Source organism: Equus caballus, chromosome 5 (genome assembly GCF_041296265.1).
Source record: "Equus caballus isolate H_3958 breed thoroughbred chromosome 5, TB-T2T, whole genome shotgun sequence".
Classification (NCBI taxonomy): domain Eukaryota; kingdom Metazoa; phylum Chordata; class Mammalia; order Perissodactyla; family Equidae; genus Equus; species Equus caballus.
This window is the reverse complement of record NC_091688.1, coordinates 63639483-63663539: the sequence shown is the minus strand read 5'-3', so window position 1 is coordinate 63663539 and position 24057 is coordinate 63639483. Positions and strand designations below refer to the sequence as shown.

The 24057-nt window shown below is 54.4% G+C and overlaps 1 protein-coding gene and 1 long non-coding RNA gene across 9 annotated transcripts in view; one reads left to right on the top strand and one right to left on the bottom strand.

Annotated features, from left to right (window-relative positions):
- The window catches only part of LOC111773563 (uncharacterized), a 116520-nt gene that overhangs the window by 70280 nt on the left and 22183 nt on the right, over nt 1-24057 (bottom strand). The gene's annotated exons all lie outside the window — the stretch shown is intronic.
- On the top strand, nt 3121-23039 carry CSF1 (colony stimulating factor 1). 7 transcript variants are annotated; one of them, XM_070268528.1, is made up of 10 exons: nt 3646-3864; nt 6910-7009; nt 7102-7224; nt 8493-8555; nt 10073-10243; nt 13760-13907; nt 15160-16184; nt 16702-16787; nt 17128-17186; nt 20854-23039. In XM_070268528.1, exons 4-9 carry the CDS (start codon nt 8505-8507, stop codon nt 17171-17173), a joined length of 1527 nt encoding a protein of 508 aa, XP_070124629.1. In that variant the 5' UTR covers nt 3646-3864; nt 6910-7009; nt 7102-7224; nt 8493-8504; the 3' UTR covers nt 17174-17186; nt 20854-23039. The 7 variants fall into 7 exon arrangements, with proteins under 7 accessions (XP_023497215.1, XP_023497217.1, XP_023497213.1 ...); XM_023641447.2 differs by lacking the exon at nt 6910-7009 and having other exon boundaries at nt 3121-3864; nt 16735-16787; XM_023641449.2 differs by lacking the exon at nt 6910-7009 and having other exon boundaries at nt 3190-3864; nt 16054-16184; nt 16735-16787.

Genomic DNA, 24057 nt, shown 5'->3' with positions numbered 1-24057 from the left:
TTCTCTCTTTTCAGTCTCTCTCCTCCCACCCTTGATTCATTCTCCTGACAAGCAGGGTTCCTCCAGTACTCCCTTCTGCCCTCCTCGGGGTCAGCTGAGTGCTGCCTGCTGAATGATGCTACATTAGGAAATCACTGAAACCCCAATCTCGGATTGTTCCAAATTCCTCTATGCCTCCCCCAGGACCCAGCTCCGGACATGACTCCACCAGTAGTCAGCAGAGAGAACAGTTGCTAATCCAACACGGGACCCAGAATTTGTTCACACCAGGTCTCACTCCTGAAGCACCCCCCAAACTATGCCAATTCATGTGCAACTCTGGAGAAGATGGCTTGGCCTATCTGGGCCTCCATTTGCTCATCTGAGGCAATATGGGCTGGAAAAGCTTCTAGTTCTGTGGTTCCAAAACTCTGTGCCCATCGATGGACACACACAGGCTTGCATGGGTGTGAACAGCTAAGAAGCCCCATGCAAATGGACCCCATCCTGTTGGCTTGGCCCTGAGATCCAGCCAGGACCTGCCTGCCCAAGGTCTCCCAGCCAGCCAGCCAGGCAGGGGCAGCGGGCAGGAGTCTCCGTCCAGTGCAGGAGTGAGCACAGGAGATGCTGCCCTAGGGAGGCCCATCAGGCACGCCATAAGCTCTTCCAGCCTCGATTTCCCCCCCCCCCCTCTGGTGGTAGGGCTTATCTGAGGTCAAGCAGATTCACAACCTCCCCTTTTAAGGTCACAGAGAAGAACAGCTGTGAGTCCCACTGTGGAGTCGCGGTTTCCCAGGGCCTTGCTCATCCCTCTGCAGCTCTATGCAGCAGAACTTCCCAGCATCCCACAGTCTATGATTCCAAAGCGTTCTTTCACAGTTAAGCACTTACTCTGTACTGTTCGTTGCCCTAGAGACCCCAGATGTCAGCCCATTTGACCTCACAACCACTCCTTGGGGAGGGGCTTATCATTGCCATTGTACAAATGAGGGAAGGGGCTCAGAAGGATTAACGGCTTTGTCTAAAGTCACACAACAAATGAGTGGCAGAGCTGGCACTAAAATCTGCCATTGGGACTCCCAAGTCTACTGCACCATGTTGTGCCGTTGCTTAAGACCCATGTGAGTGGACAGATAAGAACAAGAAGAAGAATACAGCACTTAGGACCTTCAGGTCCTGTGCTAAACACTTTACAGACATCGTCCCATCCAGTCCTCAACACCTGGGTGAGCAGCATAAATTAACGTCTCCATTTTATAGATGAAGACACAGAGGCTGAGAGAAGTTTGTCCAAAGTGACACAGCAAATGACTGGGCAGAGCTGTCCAGGTCAGATAGCTTGTAAGTGGTGGAGTCAGGGTTCAAACCTGGGTGTGTAAAGAATTTCAGTCGAGGGGGAACGAGGATCCAAGCCTTGGGCTGACAGGCAGGATGGCTGCCTTCTGGAGACAAAGCTGGGTTTTCACATGGGCCTCAGTGAGCCCAGGGTGGGGGAGGGTTGGCGAAGGAGGGATCAGGTAAAATTTGACTTCCTTCTCAACTAGTCAAGAGCTTTATCTCCTCTAACCTCTTATCAGTCCTAAGAACTGTGGTGTCAACACATTATCTTAAACGGTTATTGTACAGGGACCACTTGACAAAACACACCCCGGGGGAAGGAAGCCTTCAACCTCCTTCCTCTGGCTGGGCTGTTCTCTTGCCTTCCTTCCTCCAGGCTCTGAGCATCCATCGCTGCCCCACACTCCTTATCTCTAACTGCCCCCAAGCCCATGAAAGCAGGGACCATGTCAGCATGTCAATCATCATATCCCCAGGTTTAGCACAGTGCCTGGCACATAGTAGCCAAATGGTGCACATTTGTCAAATGAATGATTTTCTAATGGCTTCATTGGACGCAATCACTATTAAGTGGGTACCTGTGATGTGCTAGGCGCTGTTGATTCTGAGGCAGGTGAACGTGGAGGAAGTCTCAGTCCAGGTGGGAGCAGAATATAACTATCAGGACTATCTAAATACTTTTTAGAATAATGTGGAGAATGAATGAATGACACAACTTTCTCAGAGCCACCATGAAGGAAGGAGCCAAGTCCACTAGGAGCACAGGAAAGGGAATCATTGATCTGCCTGGAGTCGAAGGCTTTGCTGGTGGAGGATGCTGTGTGATTTCAACCTTGAAGGACAAGGAGTTTGCCTTAAATACAAACGGGGAAAGAAGGATTCCAAGCAGAGGGACCAGTATGAGCAAGGGCTTGCGGATGTACAATTACTGCTTGGGGCTGGAGCAAGTGACAAGAGATGCCCCTTCTAGACAAGGTCACGTGTCATATGGGCCATCATACCATACCAGGCCCTTGATATCCACCGTTTGCAATCAAGGGGATTCAACCAACTGCAGATCAGAAGGCCTATGATGATTGTGTCTGTACTGAGCTCGGACAGACTTTTCTTCTTGTCATTATTCTCTAAATAATACAGTATAACTATTTACATAGCATTTATATTGTATTAGGTATTTAAGTAATCTAGAGATGATTTAAAATATATGAGAGGGTATGCGTAGGTTCTATGCAAATACTATGCGGTTTTCACAAGGGACCTGAGCATCTGCGGATTTGGGTTTGCGGGAGGGTTCCTAGAACCAATTCCCCCACAGATATCTAGGGATGACGTTTATCCTGGGGGAGTAGGGGGTGGGGTGGAGGGTGGCCTCACAGAGAGATTGAAATATTGATCACAATAAATTTTTGGAAGAGAGAAAAAGCTCCTGACATTGACTTTATAATTAATAGGCTCATCTTACTAGGCTCTTTTGGATTCATTCTCATGTAAGGATAAAATAGAATTAATTATCTCAGTGAAGGCATTTCTGAAAGCATCAAGGGAAACCTAGGACCCAGGTGCGAATCACCCCAGGTTTTGGCAGTCAAGAGGGAGCGGGTACCAGCCAGCATTTACATCACCCGAAGGTCAAGTGCCCAGAGTGTCTCCTGGCCCATAGGAGAGCCTCCCAACTCCTTGTCACAGGACACAGCCCTTCCCCTCCTGGTCAGGTAGCTAGCCTCGCTGTCTGTACCCTGCCCCCAGGATGGGAGACAAGAGGCTGGGTGGGCTGCTTGGGGGCTGCACTGGAAGGAAGAGGCTGCCTGCGAAGCCGCTGACGCAGGCTGCACAAGGTGCTGCAGCCTGCACAGGGCGGGGCGGCGGGGGGGGGGGGGGGGGAGGGCCCAGTTATCAGCGCTGGCCCCTGCTCTCAGTCTATTTCCTGCTTAGATTTGGGAATTTTCAGGCCCAGAGGGAAAGTCCCTTGAGGAGAATATTAGAAAGAGAGCACTGGATCCGCTTGGAGAGCGCGGAAGGAAAGGAAAAGCTCTGTCCAAACCCGCTCGTGGAACGGGGGAGGCGGGGAGCCCGCGTTACTTTCCCCGAAGGCTTCGGAGTCGAGCACGGAAAACAGGGCGACTGGGACGACAGGCGGAGACGACCAGCCCGAGGGGTGGGGGAGGGGAGGCGGTTCAGTGGGCCTCTGGAGTGTGTGTGTCTGTGTCAGTGCGCGCGCGCGTGTGTATGTGTGTGTGTGTGTGTGTGTCTGGCGCCTGTCCAGGGTGATTTCCCGTAAACCACATGCCCCACAAAGTCCGCTTAAAAGGCTGTGCCGAGGAGCTGGCCAGTGGAGTCGGGCTTGGGGAAAGTGAAAGTTTGCCTGGGTTCTCTCGGCGCCGCCGTCCGTCTCTCCGCACTCCGGGACAGCGGCGCGGCCCTCGGCCAGGGCGCGGGCTCTGCAGCAGCCGGCGAGCGAGCGAGCGAGCGCGGGCGGCCAACGCGCCCGGCCGGGACCCAGCTGCCCGCATGACCGCGCGGGGCGCCGCCGGGCGCTGCCCTCCCACGGTAAGTGGCGGCCGCGGCGCGGGGCGCGGGGCGCGGGGCCCGGCCCGCCTGGGGCACGAGCTCCTCGGCCGATGCGGCCGCTCGGAACCGACTGCCCCGGCGCGCCGCCTACCGAGGCTCTCCCGCCGCGGCCGCGGGCTCCAGTTTCCTTCCCATCTTTGCGTGCGAACTGCCTGGGGCCCCGGGTGCGCTCGGGCTGGAGCCGCACTGGACCCTGCAGCTGCTCCCGGGGCTGCAGCACTTCCCTGGAAAAGGGAAGACTGCTCACCCCATTGCACGGAGGGGCACACTGAGCCACCCGCTGGTAGGAGAGAGGGTTGGCAGCCGCGGGCAAAGGCTCGGTGTCAGACAGGGGAGTCCCTGCCTTTCTCCCTTCTGACCGACCACCGCGCCAAGCGACAGGCGGAGGGGCTGTGCCCTGAGTGGGGTGCCTTTGCAGGTGGGCATCTTCCTCAGCAGCCGCCCACATACTTCCAGGCCCTGCTGGGGAGTGGGCACTTCTGGATGGGGAAAGTTTAGGCGTCATCCGGCTTATAGAATGCCAAGGTCTGTGCCCAGGAACCTGCTGGCAGAAGGAGGAAGACGGACAAGCCACTACTTGTTCCAGCTCACAGGCAGGAGCTGTTGGGGACTCTGGTGGCTGAATCAAGTCTGTTTTGGGGGGACCAGACCCCAGGGTTGAATCTTTTTTATTTGCAGAATCTTGATCAGTCAGTTGAGGAGATCCTGGGCTTGGCAGTGGTAGAGGAAGGTGAAAAGAAGGTTTGGTGATGCGCAGTTGTGGACAGGGACTGGGCTCAGGACTGCGTGGGGAATATCCTGTGCCAACAGTAGGCAGTAGCTGCTGTAGCTTCTAGAAAGTGCAGGGTGGCACTGTTAATGAACAGTGAGTGTTCTCCCCATGGGCTTGCTTCTGAGGAACCTGGAGGACGATGGGAAGAGAAACCTCCGGGGAGAGAAGTGGAAAAATATTTGGGGGGTGAGGTAGGGGGTTGCAGGTGGGATGCGAGGGAGAAGGAAGAGCAGATCCACAGGGGAGGAAAAGCCCAGCTGAGAGAGAGGAGATAGGGTTGAGAGGGGAGAGTGGGAAGGGTAAGCTGATAGGCAACAAGACAAAGATGAAAAGGGGGCTGGAGGTGAGACGATGAGGAAAGTAAAGGTGGAAAGAAGAGAGGGCTGGTTTTAGACAGGGGCAGCCTGAGGGTCCACGCATGCCAAGGTCTCTCCAGGGACCTTGTTGATGGGGAAGAGGGAAGAGGATGGGAGGCAGGTGAGGATGAACAGCGCGGCTGTGATGCCCCAGCATCTCTCTGAGCCTGCAGCAGAGATTCCTTCCTGGCTGCCCCAGAGGCTGAGGCTAGTGGGTGGGAGGAAGAAAGGAGTGGGAGAAAAGCCAGCCCAGCCAGATGCAAGCTAGAGTGTTAACCCTTGGGTGCCTGTCCAGGTCCTCCTCTGAGGCAAAACTGGGGCCCCAGGTGCAGGGGTGGTCCCCTTTGGCCACCTTCAAAATCAGCCTCCCACATAGTAACTGCGCTCTTCCCACACTGATGTCTGAAATAGCTCCCAAGGCCAGGCAGCTCTTGGAGTTAAGCACTGCCCTCACCTTGCTGTCCTCAAACATCAAATCTTGAAGTGCCTGTGGCAAGGTTGTCTTCCTGAGCATCCCCTTCCCCATGGGCCCTTTCCTTGATACCATTTACACTCGGGGTGCTGAGCCCCAGGGGCAGCCTGCTTGGGGCAGACACATACCTTCTGCATGGCCCACTTTCCTCCAATGGGTCCTGATCCGGAGGTTCCTAGGGGCCTGGGCAGCCATTCCCACCCAGGGCTACCTCCTCAACTGCCCAACAGAGTGTGAAGTTCCCCCCACAACTGTGCTCCCTCCTCCACGCTCTCCCTCCCCCCCCCACCCCCCCCACCCCCCACCCCCCCCCCCCCCCCCGTCAGGCCAGGACCCTCACTGGATCCCTGTGTTGAATAGCACTGGGCCATCCTGTGCCTCTTCCCTCCGAGCCTCCTCTTTCTTCTTTCTGCTATCAACTTCTCCCCATCTTTCAAGGCCTCATTGAGGCCTCTTCTCCCTGGTAAGAGCTGGCAAAGCTTTGGGCTTTTAGTTATATGTAAATCAGCATGTTGTTGTGGGCTGTTTCATAGTCTCCCTGTTTTTCCCATGTGCTATTTATTTGCGTATTTGTCTCATCATCTGGATTACTGAGGCAGAGCCCAGAGCCCAGGAAGGTGCCAGCTCTCACCCCACCCTGACAGCATTTCCCTGAATCTGGGGGCACCAGCTGCTAGGAGGCGACCTCCGACTGGCAAAAGAAAGCCCAAGCGACTTTCTCTGCCTCTGGCTGGAGAAGGGGGGACCTAGGGCTGAGGGGACCTGAGTGAGGAGGAGGGAGAGGGGAAAGAAGGGAATGACAGTCCCCAGCCAGTCCCGTCACTCTAGGGGTGAGCAGCTACTGGGCCAGGTAGGTGCTGAAAGAGAGGAGAGCTCTCAGAAAGCCTCCTTGCCGTGATAGGAACTGGCTGGCTGGCTGCAGAGCCTGATGGGTTCTGCTAGGCAGGTGCCAGCTGGGGATGGTCTAGAGCTGGCACTGCTGTCTCTGATTAATTGGTTGGGCTCCTTTTGACACACACCTCCAGAGTTTCAAAAGGTCTGTGGCATGGGATACATTCCCAGTGAAACTGAGTTTGGGTCCCTGGCTTTTCCAGTAGCAGAGCCAGACCTGTGTGGAACCAGGTGGGAGGAAGGGCTGGGCCCAGGGAAAACGTCTCTGGCTTGAAGTCTGGAAGCTGGTGCATGTACATGAACTTGAGAGGAGTGGGGGGCTCACAAGATGCCTGGCTCAGTGTTTGATGTCGCAGGGACAGAATAATGGGTAGATGCTAGTCCTGCGCTCAAGGAGTTTCCTGTGTAATTGGAATTTAGACTGGTAGGCACACCTCCCATGTCCTCATTAGAAGTTCAGTGTGTAGTAAGTCTTAGCCTGGGTTAATCAGGGAAGGCTTCTCGGAGGAGATGACATTTGGTTTGTTATCAAGGGAGAGCAAGTTTGTGCCGTGGCTGTTGAGAAATCCTGAGAAAGCTGGATTTGGGGAACGCTGCATCCTGGGGTGAGGGGCAGAGCCTGTAGCATTGTAGGTATGAGGTCCTTGTTTTTCCATCCTCAGCAGGGCGTGGGGATTCCTGGGGAGAGTGAGAGCTGGGGAGAAATGACACCCTCTCTATCACAGACATGGCTGTGCCCCTGGCTGCTGCTGTTCTGTCTCCTGGTGAGCAGGACTATTACCGAGGAGGCGTCAGAGAACTGTAGCCACCTGATTGGGAACGGACATCTGCGTTTCCTGCAGGAGCTGGTGAGTGTGTGGCCATGCCTACCCTACCTACATCTCACTGGGGAAACTGAGGCAGGAGCCAGGTAGCAGGGTCAAAGAGAGGGGTTGCAGGCGGAGAAATAGGGCTGTGGAGGACATGGCTCATGGCTCCCACCTAGCTCCACTGACGCTCCCCTCATTGACCTTCTCAAGGTCAGGGTCTCTGACCCCCAACCCTGAAGCCCTTTCTGACTCCCCTGCAGGCAGTGGACAGGGTGGGTTTCCAGCTGGTTGCCTGGGTTAATGATTGCCTAGAATGTCAATCGCGGGCTCTGAGAAGGCTCGTGAGGCCTGCTCTCCCTCAGTGGGATGCTTCCTCTGAGGAGCCAGCCCAGCCTGCCTGCTGTGTCTAGATATTACCTCCCGCTCCTGGACTCCCAGATGTACCGCCAGCCTGGCACCAGAGCCTCAGCTGGATTTGGCGGAGGGGCTCCTGCTTAACTCCCAGCCCTCTGCCCTCTCTTCCCTGGCTCTTACACAAGCCCCGGGGCTGGGATGGCCTGCTCACTCAGGCCATGAAGCAGCCCGTGCCTCATTCTAATGGGGCTGGCAGAGTCGTCAACTGTTCCAAACATGGCTCAGCCGGGCAGAATCAGGATGCTGTCATGGCTGCTGTCCTGCTCAGAAGAGAATTTACCATTCCTCTGGACAGCCAGGAAGGGTAGGGTACCACTGGCTAAGGCTAACTCCAGGGCCCTGAGCTTAGAGCCTGTAAGCAAGGCCCCCTGCCCTTCTTATCCCTATGGTTTTCCTCCTGCATGTAGCTGGTGTAGCAACTCAAGGTAGACCAAGAGCCACAGCATCTCTGAGGCTTAGAATCACAGAACCACTGCTCCAGGGACCAACAAGGGCTTTAAGATCATCTAACCCCAGCCCCTACAGATCCTGAATCCCCAGAGCTTGTCTAGCCTCTAATTGAATTCCTACCATGACAGTGAGCTCACTACCTCCCACAGGAGATTATGTCCTATATCTTCTATTAGATAGTTCTTCCTTATAGCAAGATGTCATCTGTCAGATTTCATGGAGTGGGAGGTAGAAGGAGACTTCTTATTCTTCTACAGCCCTCCCCTGGGCATGTGGAAGGCACACATCTTCCCCCAGCCTTGGCTCTGTCTTTCCAAGTGTGGTTGGGGGGAAGGTAGATGAGGATCAAACCTCTATCCACCCAAAAACTCTCGTCCCCATTCTTAGGCAAGCTCAGTCGAACTGCAGACACCCTGCCACCATTGGCCTGCTCTCTCTTACAGATTGACAGTCAGATGGAGTCCTTGTGCGAAATTTCCTTTCGGTTTGTAGACCCAGACCAGTTGGTGAGTTGTGGCTGTTTACAAGGCTTGTGTGTACTTTCCGGGCTGGGTATATGTGAAAGCATGAAGGCAGGAGAAATCCCAGAGCTGGGCAGGGTGTGGGTGTGAGGATCCCTGGGTGCTCAAGTCTGGGGCGCCAAGGTGTAAGGCTCAAGTCCCCTGCAGCTCCCTTCTCCTGGCCTGGCATATATCAAGTCTTAGGATGTGCCAGGCACTTTTCTAATTTAATCCTGACAGTATCACTATGTGGTGTACTAATCTTTTTTATTGTCCTCAGAGAGGTTAAGGGAGCATAGCTAGTAAGTGGTGGAGGCCTGATTTGAACCCAAGCAGGCTGGCTCTAGGGCCAAAGGCAAACCAATGCTTCTGCGTCACATGCTTTGCTTAAGCATGACATCTCCATCCAGCAGACAGACCAGCAGCCAGGGAGTCAGTCCAGCTCTTTCCCTCTTCCACCTACCCCACACCCAACCAGATACCAAATGCTAGTTCTCCCTCCCAGCAGTTCTGGGTTCTGCCCCAGCCCCACCCCATCAGTTGCTTGGACAATTTCAAGAGCCTCCTAAATGGCCTCCTTGCTTCCTGTGCACCTGTCATCCTGCCACTAGGGGGAGCTCTTGGAACCTCCCCCAACTGGTTACCTTTATTTCCCTCCCCCAAACCTGCCAGGGGCCCCTCACTCCAGGGGAAAGCCCAAGTTGTTTAGCCTGGGGTTTACAAGCTCCAGTCTCCATCACACAGCCCCACCCACTACCCCCATTCCCTGCTCCTTCCTCCCTTCAAGCCTTTGTACAAGCTTTTCCTGATGCCTGTAATACCCTTCCAGCTGCCCCCACCCCGGCCCTTAGTCCCCATCTATTCATCTTTGTGCCTCAGACACAATCTCTGTAATGCCCAGAATTGCTCTCATCTCTGAGCTTCTGCACACCTGACCCATACACACTTCTGTTGCAACGGGAGACCACCTCGTGGTCCGAAGAATAACCTCAGGATTTCATTCACTCACTCATGCCTTAACAAGCATTTACTAGGAAACTTTTGGACCAGGTGCTAGGAATACAGGGCTAAAGCAGAGTCTCTGCTGAGGCAACCACCATCTCCATATGGAGACTCAACACTGAGGATGTTCTTGGGACCCTGAGATGGTCTCCAGTACCCCTATGGCCTGAGGAGAGACAGAGACACAGAGAGAGACGTTCCCTAGAACCCTCCCTGCCTATGCACCCCCATTCTGATTAAAGCCTCATCTTCCAGAAATCTGAAGATCTCTCTAATCAGAACCCACATTTCCTTCCCTCTACCCCAATCCCTAGCAGCGCTGGATCCCAAAGAGAGAGGATAAAAGACCAGCCGAGGGCAGCGTTCTCCTTAGAACTGGAGTGGTGTGGCCCCACCCCTCAGGGGAAGGGGTAGGGCAGGCTACAGCCCTCCATCCACCTGGGATGGGGGGCATCTGGCACAGAGCCTGGGTTCCCAGCCTGCGTCAGCCAGACCATAAACTCTAGGTTCTCGTTTAACAGAAAGATCCCGTGTGTTACCTTAAGAAGGCATTTCCCCTGGTGCAAGACATAATGGAGGACACCATGCGCTTCAAAGACAACACCCACAATGCCAATGTCACCATGCAGCTCCAGGAACTCTCTCTGAGGCTGAAGAGCTGCTTCACCAAGGACTATGAAGAGCAGGACAAGGTAGGAGTGTCCTGGCGCCAGGAGCACCGAGTAAGGGCAGAGGGCGCCTGTGGTGGTACCATCCCTGCCCATGTGCACAGAGTCCATTCACTTGCCTCACCCCATGTCATTGTTCACTCACTCTCTCCTTTATTTATTCATTCCACAAACCTTTGCTGAGGACTTCCTATGCAGGAGGCACGGCACTAGGCCTTGATGATGTCTTCGTGAGTAAGACACCATGGTTCCCGGCCTCCTGGGGCTTATACTGTAATTAAGCGATGTTGGCAGCCATTAAACAAACAAGGACACGAGTAAATTGAATTATAAACCATAAGGACTATTTATTCATTCAACAAATAATTAACGAGTGCCCATTGTGTACCAGGTACTGTTCTTGACACTGGGAAATTGTTGTGATCAAAACGGACACAAGTCCCCGCATTTGTGGAGTTTACGTTAGGGGGTGGTGAGACAGTTAACGAAATATGTAAGTAGAACATGTTGTGTGTAGGAGAACAAGGACTGCTTTGCAGAAGAGTCAGCCAGGGAAGGGGCTACCTGAGGGAGGCACCCATGAAGAACTGTGTGGGGCTCTGACAGAGAAACGGGGCTATAATTGAAAAGAAGAAAAAGGCAGGGAAAACTTCTGAGTAAGAAAATATTAAGGTCCAAAGATGAGCAAGAGTTAGGAAACAATAAGGCCAGTCAGAACATTCCAGAACAGGGAACGCTATGCACAAAACCCTAAGGTGAGCAGGAACGTGTACAGGGACCCAAGGGATGGTCGCATGGCCAAGGCAGGGAAGCAAAGGGGAGAAAGGAGAGGAGGCAGGAGCCAGATCACCTGGGGTCTTAAAGATGTGAGATTTTGTCTAAAGTGCGAGGGACGCCATGGTGAGCAGGCGAGTGACCTAATCTGACTTACACTGTGAGACCGTTCTGGTTGCTGTGCAGAGAATGGACTGTAGGGAGAAGGGATGGAGATGGCAGACCAGCAGGAGACGCAAGTCTAGGCCAGAGATTTTGGTGGCCTGGGCTAGGGTGTGCGGTGAAGGTGGAGGCAAGTGGACGCGGTCCAGTCAGCGCGGAAAAAGGAACAACAGGACTTGGTAGTGCAGTGGCCAAGAGATGCTGAGGGAAGGGAAGAGTCGAGGATGGTTTTGTCTTGATCACCTAGAAGTTCCAGTGATGCTGAAATGGGGAAGACAAGCTGGCAGAGTAGGTTTGGGGGAAGAGCAGGGGTTCCGTTTAGGGTACTTTGAACTTGAGATGTTTGTGAAATGGCCAAGCAGAGATGTCAAGCAGACAGCTGGATATATGGGTCTTGAATTTGGCTGATGATATACAGATGTAAGAGGTTTCGGCACGGAGGTCATCTGTGAAGCCAGGGGACTGTGTAACATTGCCCACCGTGAGAAGAGAAACAGGCCCAGGAACCCCAGCGTTTAGGAGTCAGGCAGAGGAGGGGGACCTGGCAAGGAGACTGAGAAGGAGCAGTGTGAGGGGTGAGAAGAAAACTGGGAGAGTGTGGCTCACTGGACCCATGAAAAAGTGTTTCAAGATGGAAAGAGCTAGTAACTTTATCAAATGGGGTTGAGAAGTCAAGCAAGATAAGGGCTGACAAGTGTCCTCTGGATTTGACAACATGGAGGTGGTGGATCAGGGCGAACAGAACGAGAGGAAGTGGAGAAAACACTGGAGGAACATGGCTCCAAAAGGCTCAGAAAAAAGAGAGAGGTAGCTGGAGGAAGTACGGGATTAAGGGAGAAAACATTTTTTAATAAAAGAGGCGTTAAATCTGTGGTTTTCCAGTGTTAGGATTCACTGGAACCACTTGTGGAGCTTATTTAGAACACAGATTCCCAGTGTAGGCCCCTAGACAGTCTGATTCTCTGGGTCTGCGGGTGGGCCTAGGAATCTGCATTTTAATAAGCCACCCACCCTAGCGCTCCAGGAGGGAGGGAGGGAGCCAGGGAAGCTGGAGGAGCTGCCCATAGCAAGAGTCTCCTGAGAAGACAGCAGGGAAGGGGTTCCAAGCTCCTGAGGAGAGACAGGTGGGCTCTGACGGCTCCTGTTTTCTCTATGAAGCTGGGGTGAGGGATAAAGGAGACAGACATTTATGAAGAAAGGCCAGGAAGTGCCAGCTTACCTCTTACCTACAACACCCCTGACGAGGAGGCTGGAGACACTGTTTGACTTTACAGATGAGGAAATGAGCCCAAACTGGATAGTCCCTTTTGCGAGTGTCACCTAGCTGCTAAGGGATGGAGCTGAGCCTGGTCTGCTCATTCGTACACTCATCATCTATCTGGCGAACATTTATTAAGGGCCTTCTATGCACAGGCTGCGGGCACACAGCAATGCCTTCAAGGACTCCATGGCCTAGTGGAAGCCCATAGTTCTTCCCTTTGCAGCTCAGTTTAAGGAAAAATTTGGTATTTGGAAGTCAGCAACAAGTATGCCATAGATGAAGCCATGGGCAGGCATGGCCCTGTCTGCTGTGAAAGGACAGGTGGGCCAGGACCGAGCCTTGAGGAATGCTAGTGTTTAGAAGTCAGGCAGAGGAGGGGGGCCTGGTAAGGAGACTGAGGAGCAGCAGCTCAGAGGTGGGAGGAAAACCAGGAGTGTGTGAAGCTTCTCAGAGTTCCAGTGGGTGTGGGGAGCCTGGGTCCCGTGAGCAGACAGAGCTGGAGCAGCCTCTACCTTCGTTCCAAGACACCAATGCTAGAGAAGGACCCGCCGCCCCGGGGCCTGCTCCAGGCCATTTTCCACACCACAGCGGGATGATCTTTCTAAAATTTGAGTCTTATCATGCCACCACCCACCTCTCCAACAACCCCTGAGATGTTTTTTCCTTGCTCTCTGAATAGGGTTGACAGTTCTTGACATGGCCAACAATGCCCTGCTGGACCCAGCCCTTGCTGACCTCTCTTATTTGCATCTTCCACCGCTCTCTTCCTAGATGGCTGTGCTGTAGCCACTCTAGCCTTCTTTTAGTCTTTCAACATTTCAGGCTCTCTCCTGCCTCAGGGCCTTTGCACAGTCTGTCCCCACTGCCTGAATATCTCTCTCCAGCCCTACCTCCTTTCCTGGTTAACTCTTGCTCATCTTTTAGTCGATTCCTTGGTGAAATTCCCCCTGAGCCCTCATTTAGTTCCCTCTGTTGTACATTGCCAGATCATTCAGTACTTCTTCATAGGACCCACCACATTGTAACAACGTATTTAATGTCAATGCCCTGCTGGACTGAATGTCCAACTTGGCCAAGGACCACCTCTCTTGTTCATTGCGTGATTCCCAGGTAATTGCCATATGTCTGGCACATAAATATGTGTTAAATGGATCTGTGAATAAATGACGTATCTCATGACCTTAGGACCTATTCTGCTGCAAACCAGGGGAGAGAGGAGGGAGAAAATGAAAGGGAAAAAGAAGACAGATGTGAGAGAGGCCAAGGGAGTTTGAAAAACAAGCTAGAGACATGGGGCCAATGCTCATCCTCACCAAAGGGGGCCCTGCTCTCCTTCATTCCAGGCCTGCATCCGAACTTTCAAAGAGACACCCCTCCAGTTGCTGGCAAAGATCAAGAACGTCTTTAATGAAATAAAGAATCTCCTTAAAAATGACTGGAACATTTTCAGCAAGAACTGCAGCAATGACTATGCTAACTGCCCCAGCCCAGGTAAGCACCAAAAGGGCCAGCAAGTGGGGCTGGTAGGCCGGCGGTGGCGGGGTGGGGTGGGGGGTGGGGGGTAGGGGCAGTGGGGGGGGATGGTGGGATGGGGAACAGAGCAGGGATTGGGAGGTGAGACGGGGGCTGGAGGAACCCCCGGGAGGCAGCCTGGCTGCTACTTGTGCTCCTGTGTGTGTAGACGTGCTTGTTTTGTGTACATATGTGGCTTCATGTACCTCTGGTGGTCCTGGGCACATGTCTCTTCTGACATGTGTGTGCATGTACACTTACGTATGTCTGCATGTCAAGGCATCAAGAAGCATCATGCTCGTGGCTGTGAGATTAGGGAATGGAAAAGGGCGCCCCTCTCGGAGAGCCCTGTGGGCATGGAGGCTTTCTCCACCGGCTCTGCAGGCTGGCTGAACACCTGGGGGGTTCCATGAGAGAGAGAGGCTCCATCTGGGAGTCAGGGCCCTTCTCCAGGAGCCCTGCTACGGATCACCAGGATACCCTGGCTCCAGAAGTGCCCAGGATGCCTTGAGTGTCTCCTCCAGGGACAAGGCTGGATTCGAAGGCTGAGCATCATTCAAACTCTCCCAGTGCTGGCCCAGCTGCACATGTGTACCCTGCGTGTCCTCGTCTCTGCGTCCTGTGCCATGTGCCCTCCTACATCCAACCTTGCTCCCCAAGGCACGGTCTGAGGCCCTGCGACCTGCCAATGGCCAAGTCCAGTCTTGTTGCTTCAATTCCAAGGTCTCAAGCCTTGGCCACGTTCCAGCCCCAGCCTGTTCCCACCTGTGGCTGTGGCTCTGTGGCCCCTGGCTGTGCATGAAACCACCTTGCTGCTTTCCAACCAACACAGTGTCCTTGGGGCTTGGATGTCTTGTGTTAGTGCTGGAGGCCACTGCTCAAGCTCCTGGCTCGCTGCTGCTCCCCTCTGGCTTGGTGTCTACCCAGCTGGAACCCCAGGATGGGCTGTTCTCTGGTCTTCCCTGACCCTGACCCCCAGTCTGTGCGTCTAAACCTGTTCTTTGCTCTCTGCCCGTAAGACCCTGCAGTTTGCACCTTCCCTGCCTAACGCCTGTGTCATGAGCATCGGCTTCAGTCCTGTGCTCTCCTCAGCCACGGGGCTGAGTTAGGGGATGAGGGGACCCCCAGACCCATATCACCCTCTTGACCCCCTCTGGGAAAGCTGTGCTGAAGGCTGGTGACTCTATCTTCTCCCTGTCTTTCTCTCTCCCTCTCTCTGTGGTTCTTTCAGATGTGGTGACCAAGCCTGATTGCAACTGCCTGTACCCCAAAGGCACCCCTAGCAGTGACCTGGCCTCTGTCTCCCCTCAGCAGCCCCTCACCCCCTCCATGGCCCCTATGACTGGCTTAACCTGGGCTGACTCTGAGGGGACAGAGGGGAGCTCCCTCTTGCCCAGTGAGCAGCCTCTTCGCACAGTGGACCCGGGCAGTGCCAAGCAGCGACCACCCAGGAGCACCTGCCAGAGCTTTGAGTTGTCTGAGAGCCCAGGCATGGAGGGCAGCCCTGCCACAGGTTCACCTCAGCCCCGCCCCTCTGTCGGGGCCCCTGTTCCTGGGACAGAGGATGTTCTCGACTCTGTGTTGGACCCTAACTGGGCCCTAGAAGAAGCCTCCGGAGTGGCTAGTGAGGGTCCAGTACCCCAAGAGGCAGAGCTTTCCTCCTCCAGGCTGGAAGGAGGCAGTGTCCAGGCAGAGACCACCAGACCCAGCGACCTCCTCTCAGCATCTTCTGCATTCTCTGGATTGGCAAAGGGCCGGCAACCGGTGGATGTAACTGGCACCCCAGTACCCAAGGTGGGCCCTGTGAGACCCACTGGCCGGGCCCAGAGTTACAGACCTGAGAAGACAGATGGTTCGTCTGCCCCACCCAGAGACCACCGGGAGCCAGGCTCTGCTAGGACCCCATCACTGCGCACACAAGGCCTCAGCCGTCCCTCCACCCTCTCTGCTCATCCAAGGCTTCCCAGAAGCCACTCCTGGGGCAATGTGTTGCCCCTTGGGGAGCTGGAGGGCAAGAGGAGCACCAGGGATCGGAGGAGCCCTGCTGAGCTGGAAGGAGGACGAGCAAGTGAGAGGGCGGCCAGGCCTCTGGCCAGGTTTAACTCCATTCCTTTGACTGACGCAGGCCATGAGACGAAGCACGTGGGACCTGCTGACCCCCAGCTCCCCGGGTTTGTCTTCCGCCTGCTGGTGCCCAGCATCATCCTGGTCCTGCTGGCCGTCGGAGGCCTCCTGTTCTACAGGCGGAGGCGGCGGGTAAGCAGAGCCCCATGAGGGAGAGGAGGGCGTCTTGTGGGGGCAGTGGCACAGCCTGGGTAGAGGAGCAGGTCAGAGGATGACTCGGTTTGGCCTGGGTTCTTCAGATGCTGAGAGACAGGAGGCTGACTGAGCACAGAGGATGGGCAGTTGAAATGAAGGGTTCTTCAAGAATGAGAAAGGCTCAGACTGTTAGGTCAATGCGAAGAGACCCGTCAGAAGGGAGTGGGAGAGAATATCTTTGGGCTCTAGTGAGGTGAGGACTCAGATGGGAGGCGAGATGGAGGGGGAAAGTGAGGCTGTGTGTGTCAGGGCAGGGTGTTCACCGGGAGCTCTGCAGAGCCTAGACCCCCTAGAAGAGGCGACAGGCTGCCTGGGCAGAGGAGACGGGACATCGTAAGCAGGGAGGTCTCAGGAAGCTCCCCTGGCCCTCTGGCTGATCCCTACTTCTCAGTAGCTGGGGGAGTAACTCTCTCATCGACTCCCTGGGCAACCCTGTCCCCTCACTTTCCCCCAGCTCCTCAGTGAGCCTGCTCTTTCCTGTCCCCAGAGCCATCAAGAGCTTCAGACAGTGGATGTCCCCATGGAGCGACTAGAGGACAGGTGAGAGTTTTAGGGGGCAGGGAGGGCGGGCTCTGCGAGGCACCAGGGGCCTCTCTTGGTGTCTGTTTCCCCTTCTTTGTTTGGGGAGATTTTCTCTCACTTGCTCTGAGGAAATGGAGCTGAGAACAGGATGCAGGGTGGAGAAGAGGGGCACCTCTTCTTTCCCAGATGTCTGGGCTGCTTCCTGACGTCTTCTTAGGGTTAGGCAGTTCTGTGTCTTCTAAATCTGAAAGGGCTGGAGCACATGTTGGGGGAAGGGGGTTGAGGAGGAAATTTAGGGGGTCCCCTGACTCCCTGGCCCCTGCTGAAGTCTTAAGCCAGTTCTGTGTTCCGCCCGCAGCCCCCTGACCCAGGATGAGGACAGACAGGTGGAGCTGCCAGTATAGATGGAATCCTCAGGTAAGATGCTGATTCAGATCTCTCTCCACTCCTTAAATTAGCTCCACCCTTTTCAATCACCCTAACTTGTTGGCAATGCCACCAACTCCCCTGAGGCCCACACACTTGACTCCCTCCCCTCTCTCCTACTCCCTTTTCCATCCACCCCCAGGGCCAGCCAACACTCTCCCTTCTGGGTCCTGAGGTCTCCCCACTGCCTCACCATTCCCTGCACCCTGTCTCAGGCCAGGCACTATTACCTCTGCAGTGGGTTTCTTTTTCTGCATTGGGCTTCTAGTCTTATCCCCACCTTCCATGCCAGAGCAACCAAAATCCTCTTGCGTAAGGTTTTTACTCTCCTGGGGAATTTCAGTAGCTCTGCGTCACCACCACTTCAAACCCAACATTGTCTGCTTGGCTCCCAAGCCCCTCCAGCGTCTGTCCCTCACACACATCTCTTGCCAGTTCCCCTCTGTTTACACCCTCGTTTGACCCTGCCCCCCAGCTAAGATCATTTCTGCCTCCCTGCTTTTAGATTCATGGAGCCATAGAACCTTAGTCTTGGAAGGGCTCTTAGAGGTCGTTTGGCTTGGTGTCCCACCCCACAGGGGCCTCCCCTTTCTGCATCCCTGGCAGGGAATCAGCCAGCTTCTAGTCATACACTCCCAGTCCCAGGCAAGCTCCCCGCCATCTCCCAATAGCACCGTGAGGAAGTCCTTACTCATGTGAGGCCTCCCTGCCCCCTCCACGCTGGTCCTCCCTGTTCTTCTGGGAGCCCTCTGATATGTCCCCTTCAAGACTTCTCTAAGCTAAATGTGGCCAAGTCCCTCAAACATTCCTTATATGATATGGTTTTCAGACCCCTCACCATCCTGGTCGCCCTCCTTTGGACACACTTGTTTGTCAATGTCCCTCTGAAAATGTGGTGCCCAGCCCTGGACACAGTGCTCCAGATGTTGTCTGACCAGCTCAGAGTACGGTGGGACTGTTACCTTCCTTGATCTGGACGGTATTCTTCTATCCGTACAGATTAAGATTGCATTAGTATTTTTTTAACAACTGCATCACCCTGTTGTCATATGTTGAGCTTGTTAAAACCCCTAGTTCCATTTCCCATAAACCTCTGTCAAGCCAGACCTTCTCTATCCTGTACTTGGACAACTTAATTTTTTAACCAAAGTGCAGGAGTTTGTATTCATCCTTGTTAAAGCCACCTTGTTGGTTTCTGCCCATCATCCAAGCCTATTGAAATTGTTTTCAATCCTACTTCTGTCTTCCTAGCCCTCCCATGTGTGTCTCCCGCACCTTGACGAGTGCCTTCTAGTGTCCTTGCCCACATTGTTGATAAAGACGTGACCCTTATTTCTTCTGGGCCCTGGCTCCCTGATTCCAGGTGGCCCTTGGCCCTCCTCCCTTCCTGCCCTTCAGCCCACAAGCAGCCCACAGGAAGCTTCCTGACTGTCCCCCTCCTCCCGCTGGCTGCTCCTGCAGTTCATACTCCTCAGCTATTTTGTATTTGATTAATACTATATCAATTTGCACTTATTAGGATGTTGTTTTTATCCATTTTAAATTCTTACTTTGTGTGTATATGTACATTCTGCACCCCTAAGAAGGCTGTAAGCTCCTTGAGGGCAGGGACTGTGTCTTCTATATTTTTGCATTTCTTTTTCTATTCCGGGTTCTAATACAGAGAGCGCTTCTCCCTACTTGCCAAGAACTCAATAAATGTTGACTGACTGGCTTCAGGGCTGACTGACGAACTGATCTTGGCCAGCTGTCTCTAACTGACCAGGCTTCTGGCTCACCAGTTAACCAGCTAACTATTTGACTCTGACTGGCTGGCTGACCAGCTGGCCAGGTGACACTGACCAACTGACTAGCTGGTAACTACCTGACTGGATAGTTGTTGATTGGTGAGCCAACTGGCTAATTGACTAGCTGGCTGATTGCCTGACTAATTTGCTGATTAGCTGACTGGCTGGTGACGTATTCAAGTTTCCCATCACACCCGGTGCCATATGCAATCAAGCACCTTAGGGCCTTCCCACGTGTGGAGTGACAGGTCTAGACCACTCCTAGAGAGATAGGGGATCTGGCAAATGCTCAAAACCAGGGGAACTTATTTAGAAAAGAGCGAAAGTAACACATGTGTGATCCAGGGGTCCACCTTGTCAGTAGGGTGGACTAAGATGGGCGAGTGGGTCAGATGGGACACTGGCAGGGCTGTGAGGATGACCCAGACTCCCTCCGGACTGGTAAGCAAAGGATGGACCTAGGTCCCTGGGGACTTCGTGGCTCATTGCTGCACCACCCCCACTGATTACCAGCTTCTGCCCTTGGTCTTGGCCGTCTGCCCCATCTCCTCTGCACTCCCAATCTCCTTTCCCTGCCTGCCTATTCTCCGGCCCTCCCAAGCTTTCTTCTTCCTCCTCTCATGATTGTACTTAGGGAACCCAGGATGTGGCAGGGGCCACATCCAGACCCCCACTTTGGATCAGTGTGTCCAGCCCTAGGGTGGTCTCCAGGCCAGTCACCATGAGTTTCAGGGGGATTCAGAGCCAGCCCCAAGACTAACTGCTGCTCTGACGAGAGAGATGAGAGAGGGACCCTCAGGAAGAAAACAACGGACACCAGCCTCTCCACTCCAAGGAACCAGGAGATAGGGGCAGCGAGCTGGAGTTCACCCACTTGGTCCTTCTTCCCTCCTGGCACCAGCAGGGCCTGTGGCCCGGCTGTACCCAGCGTGGCTCATGTCCAGTTTATGATTCCCCCTTCCTCTCCCTCCAGAACATGGGAACAGGCTGGGTGCCAGAATCTGTAGTCCCATCTTTCCTCCTTACCCATCCCAGGGTTTGCCAGTAGGGTCTATAGACAGACAGGGAGGCAAGCTCCACACAAGACCCAAAGTCAAACTGTTGGATGGAGTCCAGGGGATTTCTGCTCTGGGAACAAAGCGTTCTGAGGAGGCTGGGCAAGGGGAAAGGATGGGGGAGGGGTGGGGAGAGAGCAGGACCCAAACTCCCATAGATGATGCAGGGAGGCAAGTCCCTTGTCCCATCCAGGAGGAGCCTGGGTTGCCTAGAGATTAGCATGCCAGATGGTAGGGCAGGAGTTTCCTTTTCCTGGAACCACCTCTAATTCTTCCTCTTCAGTTACCTCTGCCCTGCTGTCACGTGTGGTGACGCTTTGTGATAAATGGTCTGGCGGTGGGAATGAGAAATTCCTCTTCTTTGCTAGAATTAGCAGGATTCATTCTTGGTTCATTGGACCAAGGCCAGTGAGATGGTCTTGTTTGAGGAGGGGTCTAAAGACACTCAAGTGCCTCCTTCCCTCCCTGTCAGACTCCTCCACTTGAGCAATGACAGCCCCCCCCAACCCCACCGCCTGCCTGGCCTGTTCAGACTTCCACCAGGCCCTGTTACCTCCCCCTGTGGTCCCTGGTTCCCTAGGAGGAGGTAGGAGGTGAGACTAGTCTGTCCAGTGGCTTGGGCTGCTGCCAGAGAAAGCTGCCTGGTCCCTTGCGGTGTCTGGGGTGGCTGAGAAAGGGAGGGAAAAGATGGGAGGAAGTCCTGCCTCCAGCACCACCAACAGCCCACAGGAACGCTACACCTCCTCCACTCATGTCCTCAGCGACCCTCCTTCTACTCCCACTCGGCTGACCAGCCTTTCTTTCTCTCCCCTACAGCTGGGCGTGCAGGACAGTCTCTCCATGGGAGGAGACATTGTGGGAGCATCCGCCAGCACCCCTCCCCAGCCATTCTCCTGGGAATGTGGCCTGCCCACCATGAGCAAGCACTCCTGCCTGCCAGGACTAGACCAGAGCAGCCAGGCTGGGATCCCTCTGCCCTCCACCCTCAGACTCTGGATTGACTAAGAGAGGGCTGGAGGATGCCCCCCACGCTGCTGATGTTTATCGTGGGCCCTGGAGGCTCCCATCTGCTCGAGGGAGGCTGGCAAGCCTGACTGAGGACCATCTTCCCCCAGGGGCTGTGTCCTCTTCCCACTCCCCTCAAAGCCACCACCTGGGCCAGGGACCCAGAAGCCTGTGGGATGTGGGAGAGCAGGGTGGGCGCTGAGGAATGGAAGAGCCCTTGTGCCCAGAGGACCCGCCTGGTGCCAAGGGATCCCAACACCGACAAGCAGGGACTTGTCTCCAGAGAGAGAAGCATGATATTCACAGGGTGGGACAGCGTCGGCTGGATTTCCTGTAAAGGTGTGCAGCCCAAAAGATAGGAAGAGAAGGCCCCTGGGCCTGCTGGTCTGCACTGACAGCCCGGGCGTCTACAGCCTCCACTCACCTGAGTGCCCTCTGCTGGTTGCCAGGCAGAGGTGGGTAGGCCAACCCTGCCCTCAGGACCTGCCTGGCTTGGCTCCTGATGCCAAGGGGAAGGTCAGGCTCTGGCCTTGCCCCACCTTCCCTCCAGCCCTGCCAGAGCTTCTCTGGGAGGCTGCGCAGAGCCTCCCCTCATGAAGGAAGCCATTGCACTGTGAATACTGAACCTGCCTGCTGAACAGCCTGCCCCGTCCTTGCCCATGAACGAACATCTGTCCGTCCTCCCACCCCTCTGGCCTCTCCCCATTCTCCTACACTGAGTGCCTGAGCCGGCCTCGCCTGTCTGTCGACTGAGGGAGCCCCTAAGCCCTGACCTTCTGCTGACCCGGCCGTTGAGTCTGCCGGGGGTGGATCAGGGTGGGAGAACTGCCTGGGCCGCCAGCTAGAGCTGGTCTTTAGGCTGCGTTGCTAGAGCTGGTCTTTAAGCTGCGTTGCTCGCCCAGGTTTCTGCATCTTGCACTTTGACATTCCCAAGAGGGAAGTGACTAGTGGGAGGGAGAAGGGGAGGGGAGGGCAGAGACAGACACAGAGAAAGGCTGCAGGGTGAGCTCTGACTGAAATGGGTCTTTGAAATTATGGGTATGCCCCTGAGGTTGGGGGAGGCATCTGCACCCCTGACCCCCAACTCAATCTCCTTCCCCATACCAGGCCCCTGACCCAAAGACAGCCACAAGGCTACTGCCGGCAGGCGCCCAGAGCTGAGCAGGTTGTCCCTGTTAGCAGCCGGTTAGGCAGTGATACCCTCCAGCTCTCACCCCACCCCCATACCACCATCTCTCTGACCATGCAAGCCATGGCCGGAGAGGGACCAGGAGGGCCCAGGCATCTGCTTCCAAGTCTGCCTTGAGGGCCTCAGCTTTCTAGGCCAGCCCATGGCCACGGCTCTGAGAGCTGGGCAGCAGGTAACAGGGCTGCCGATTGTCCTTGATCCTTCTGTGCTGCAGTGTCCCTCCTCTCCTGCTGCCCTGGGCCCTCCGCTGAGAGACCCCGACCTACCTGGCCACTGGGCTGGAGCCCATGACCTTCCCTTCCTGCCCTTGAAAGTGAGAGTCCACTGGCCCCCGCCTCCCCTGCCTTGTGGCCATCAGCTGAAGGAGGGACAATGGAGAACTTTCCTGTGGGGCGCCTTCTTCTAGTCATAGACTCTTTATTTGATACTAGAATATATGTATTTAAAAGTGGAAGAAAAAAAACACAGAAAGAAGTCATTCCTCCCCTACCCCCTACCCTTAAACATATAGTATTTTAAAAATCAAGAAATCAAACCCAACCCATTGCAGAAGCTCTCTGTGGGCGCTTGGTGACACAGGAGTGTGAGGGGCCCCAGAGCAACCTCTGGGTGGCTCCCCTGGCTACCTACACAGCAACCCTTTCTTTTCTCTGAGAAAGCCGAGAGGGAACATTGGCTCACGCACTGTGAGATTTTGTTTTTATACTTGGAAGTGGTGAATTATTTTATATAAAGTCATTTAAATATCTATTTAAAAAATAGGAAGCTGCTTATATATTTAATAATAAAAGAAGTGCACAAGCTGCCATGTGTGAGTCATGGGAAAAGTTGCTTTTGGGGTGTGGGCGGCAATAATGGGGGTGGACGGGCAGCAGCTGCTGGGTGAGCCCCAGCTCAGAAAGCTCTTTCCAGGATACACAGGGAAGGAAGTTTCTCTCCAAGTTCCAGTCTTATTACCAGAACCTCCTGCATTATTGCTGTTCCAGACACACTCATCTGCATATCTGTTTAATAGGAAAATGGACAGAAACCAGCCAAACCTCAGGCCTGGCCACTGGCCCCTGCTGCAGACCAGCCCAGCCCAGCCTGGGAAAACAGATGGTTGGGCTCTGTCCAAGAGGCCAGGGCCCTGCAAGGACCAGGCTTCTTGACCACTGACCCCTGCTGTCCAGGGGAGCAAGCTGGCCAGGTCCTACCAGGGCTGTAAGGTGAATGAGCACCGTCTCTGGGCTGGGAAGTGAGCAAGGCTGGCAGGGTGGAAAAAGCCAGCAGGCTGTGTGAGGGGCCTTCAGGCCTGATCTTCCTACTGGGAATGGAGAGGAGATGGAGGCTGGGGCCTCCCAGGGACAGAGGGGTGTTGGGAAGGCCCAGCATAGCCCAAACACACACCCTGGGCAAAGTTGTGACAAGAGGAGCCTTCTCACCTCTGAAATTGTTGTGTACAAAGTTTTGCATCAGTGGTTCTCAAATTTGACTCACCTGAGAATTCAAAAAGTACTGATACCCAAGCCACACCCTAGATCAACAGAATCAACACGGGTGAGGTTCAGGCACCAGGCATTAGAAATTTTGAAAGATGTTTCAGGTGATTGAAGTGTGATCCAGGGTGAGAAGCATGTAGAGCTGCACTGTCTGATAAGGCAGCAATTTAAGATTAGAGTAACTAAAATGAAATAAAAGTAAGCATTCAGTTCTGCAGCCACACTGGCCACATTTCAAAGACTCCATAGCCACACGTGGCTACCATGTTGGACAGCACGGAAGTAGAACATTTGTATCATTGCAGAAATCCTATTAGACAGTATTGCCTAAAAGGTTGGGTCTCT

Coding starts and splice junctions, on each gene's coding strand:
- CSF1 (XM_023641444.2), top strand. CDS start 3,601: ATGCCCCACAAAGTCCGCTTAAAAGGCTGTGCCGAGGAGCTGGCCAGT. Junction 7,225..8,492: donor TGCGTTTCCTGCAGGAGCTG/GTGAGTGTGTGG, acceptor TCTCTCTTACAG/ATTGACAGTCAGATGGAGTC. Junction 16,185..16,701: donor TCTACAGGCGGAGGCGGCGG/GTAAGCAGAGCC, acceptor ACTTTCCCCCAG/CTCCTCAGTGAGCCTGCTCT.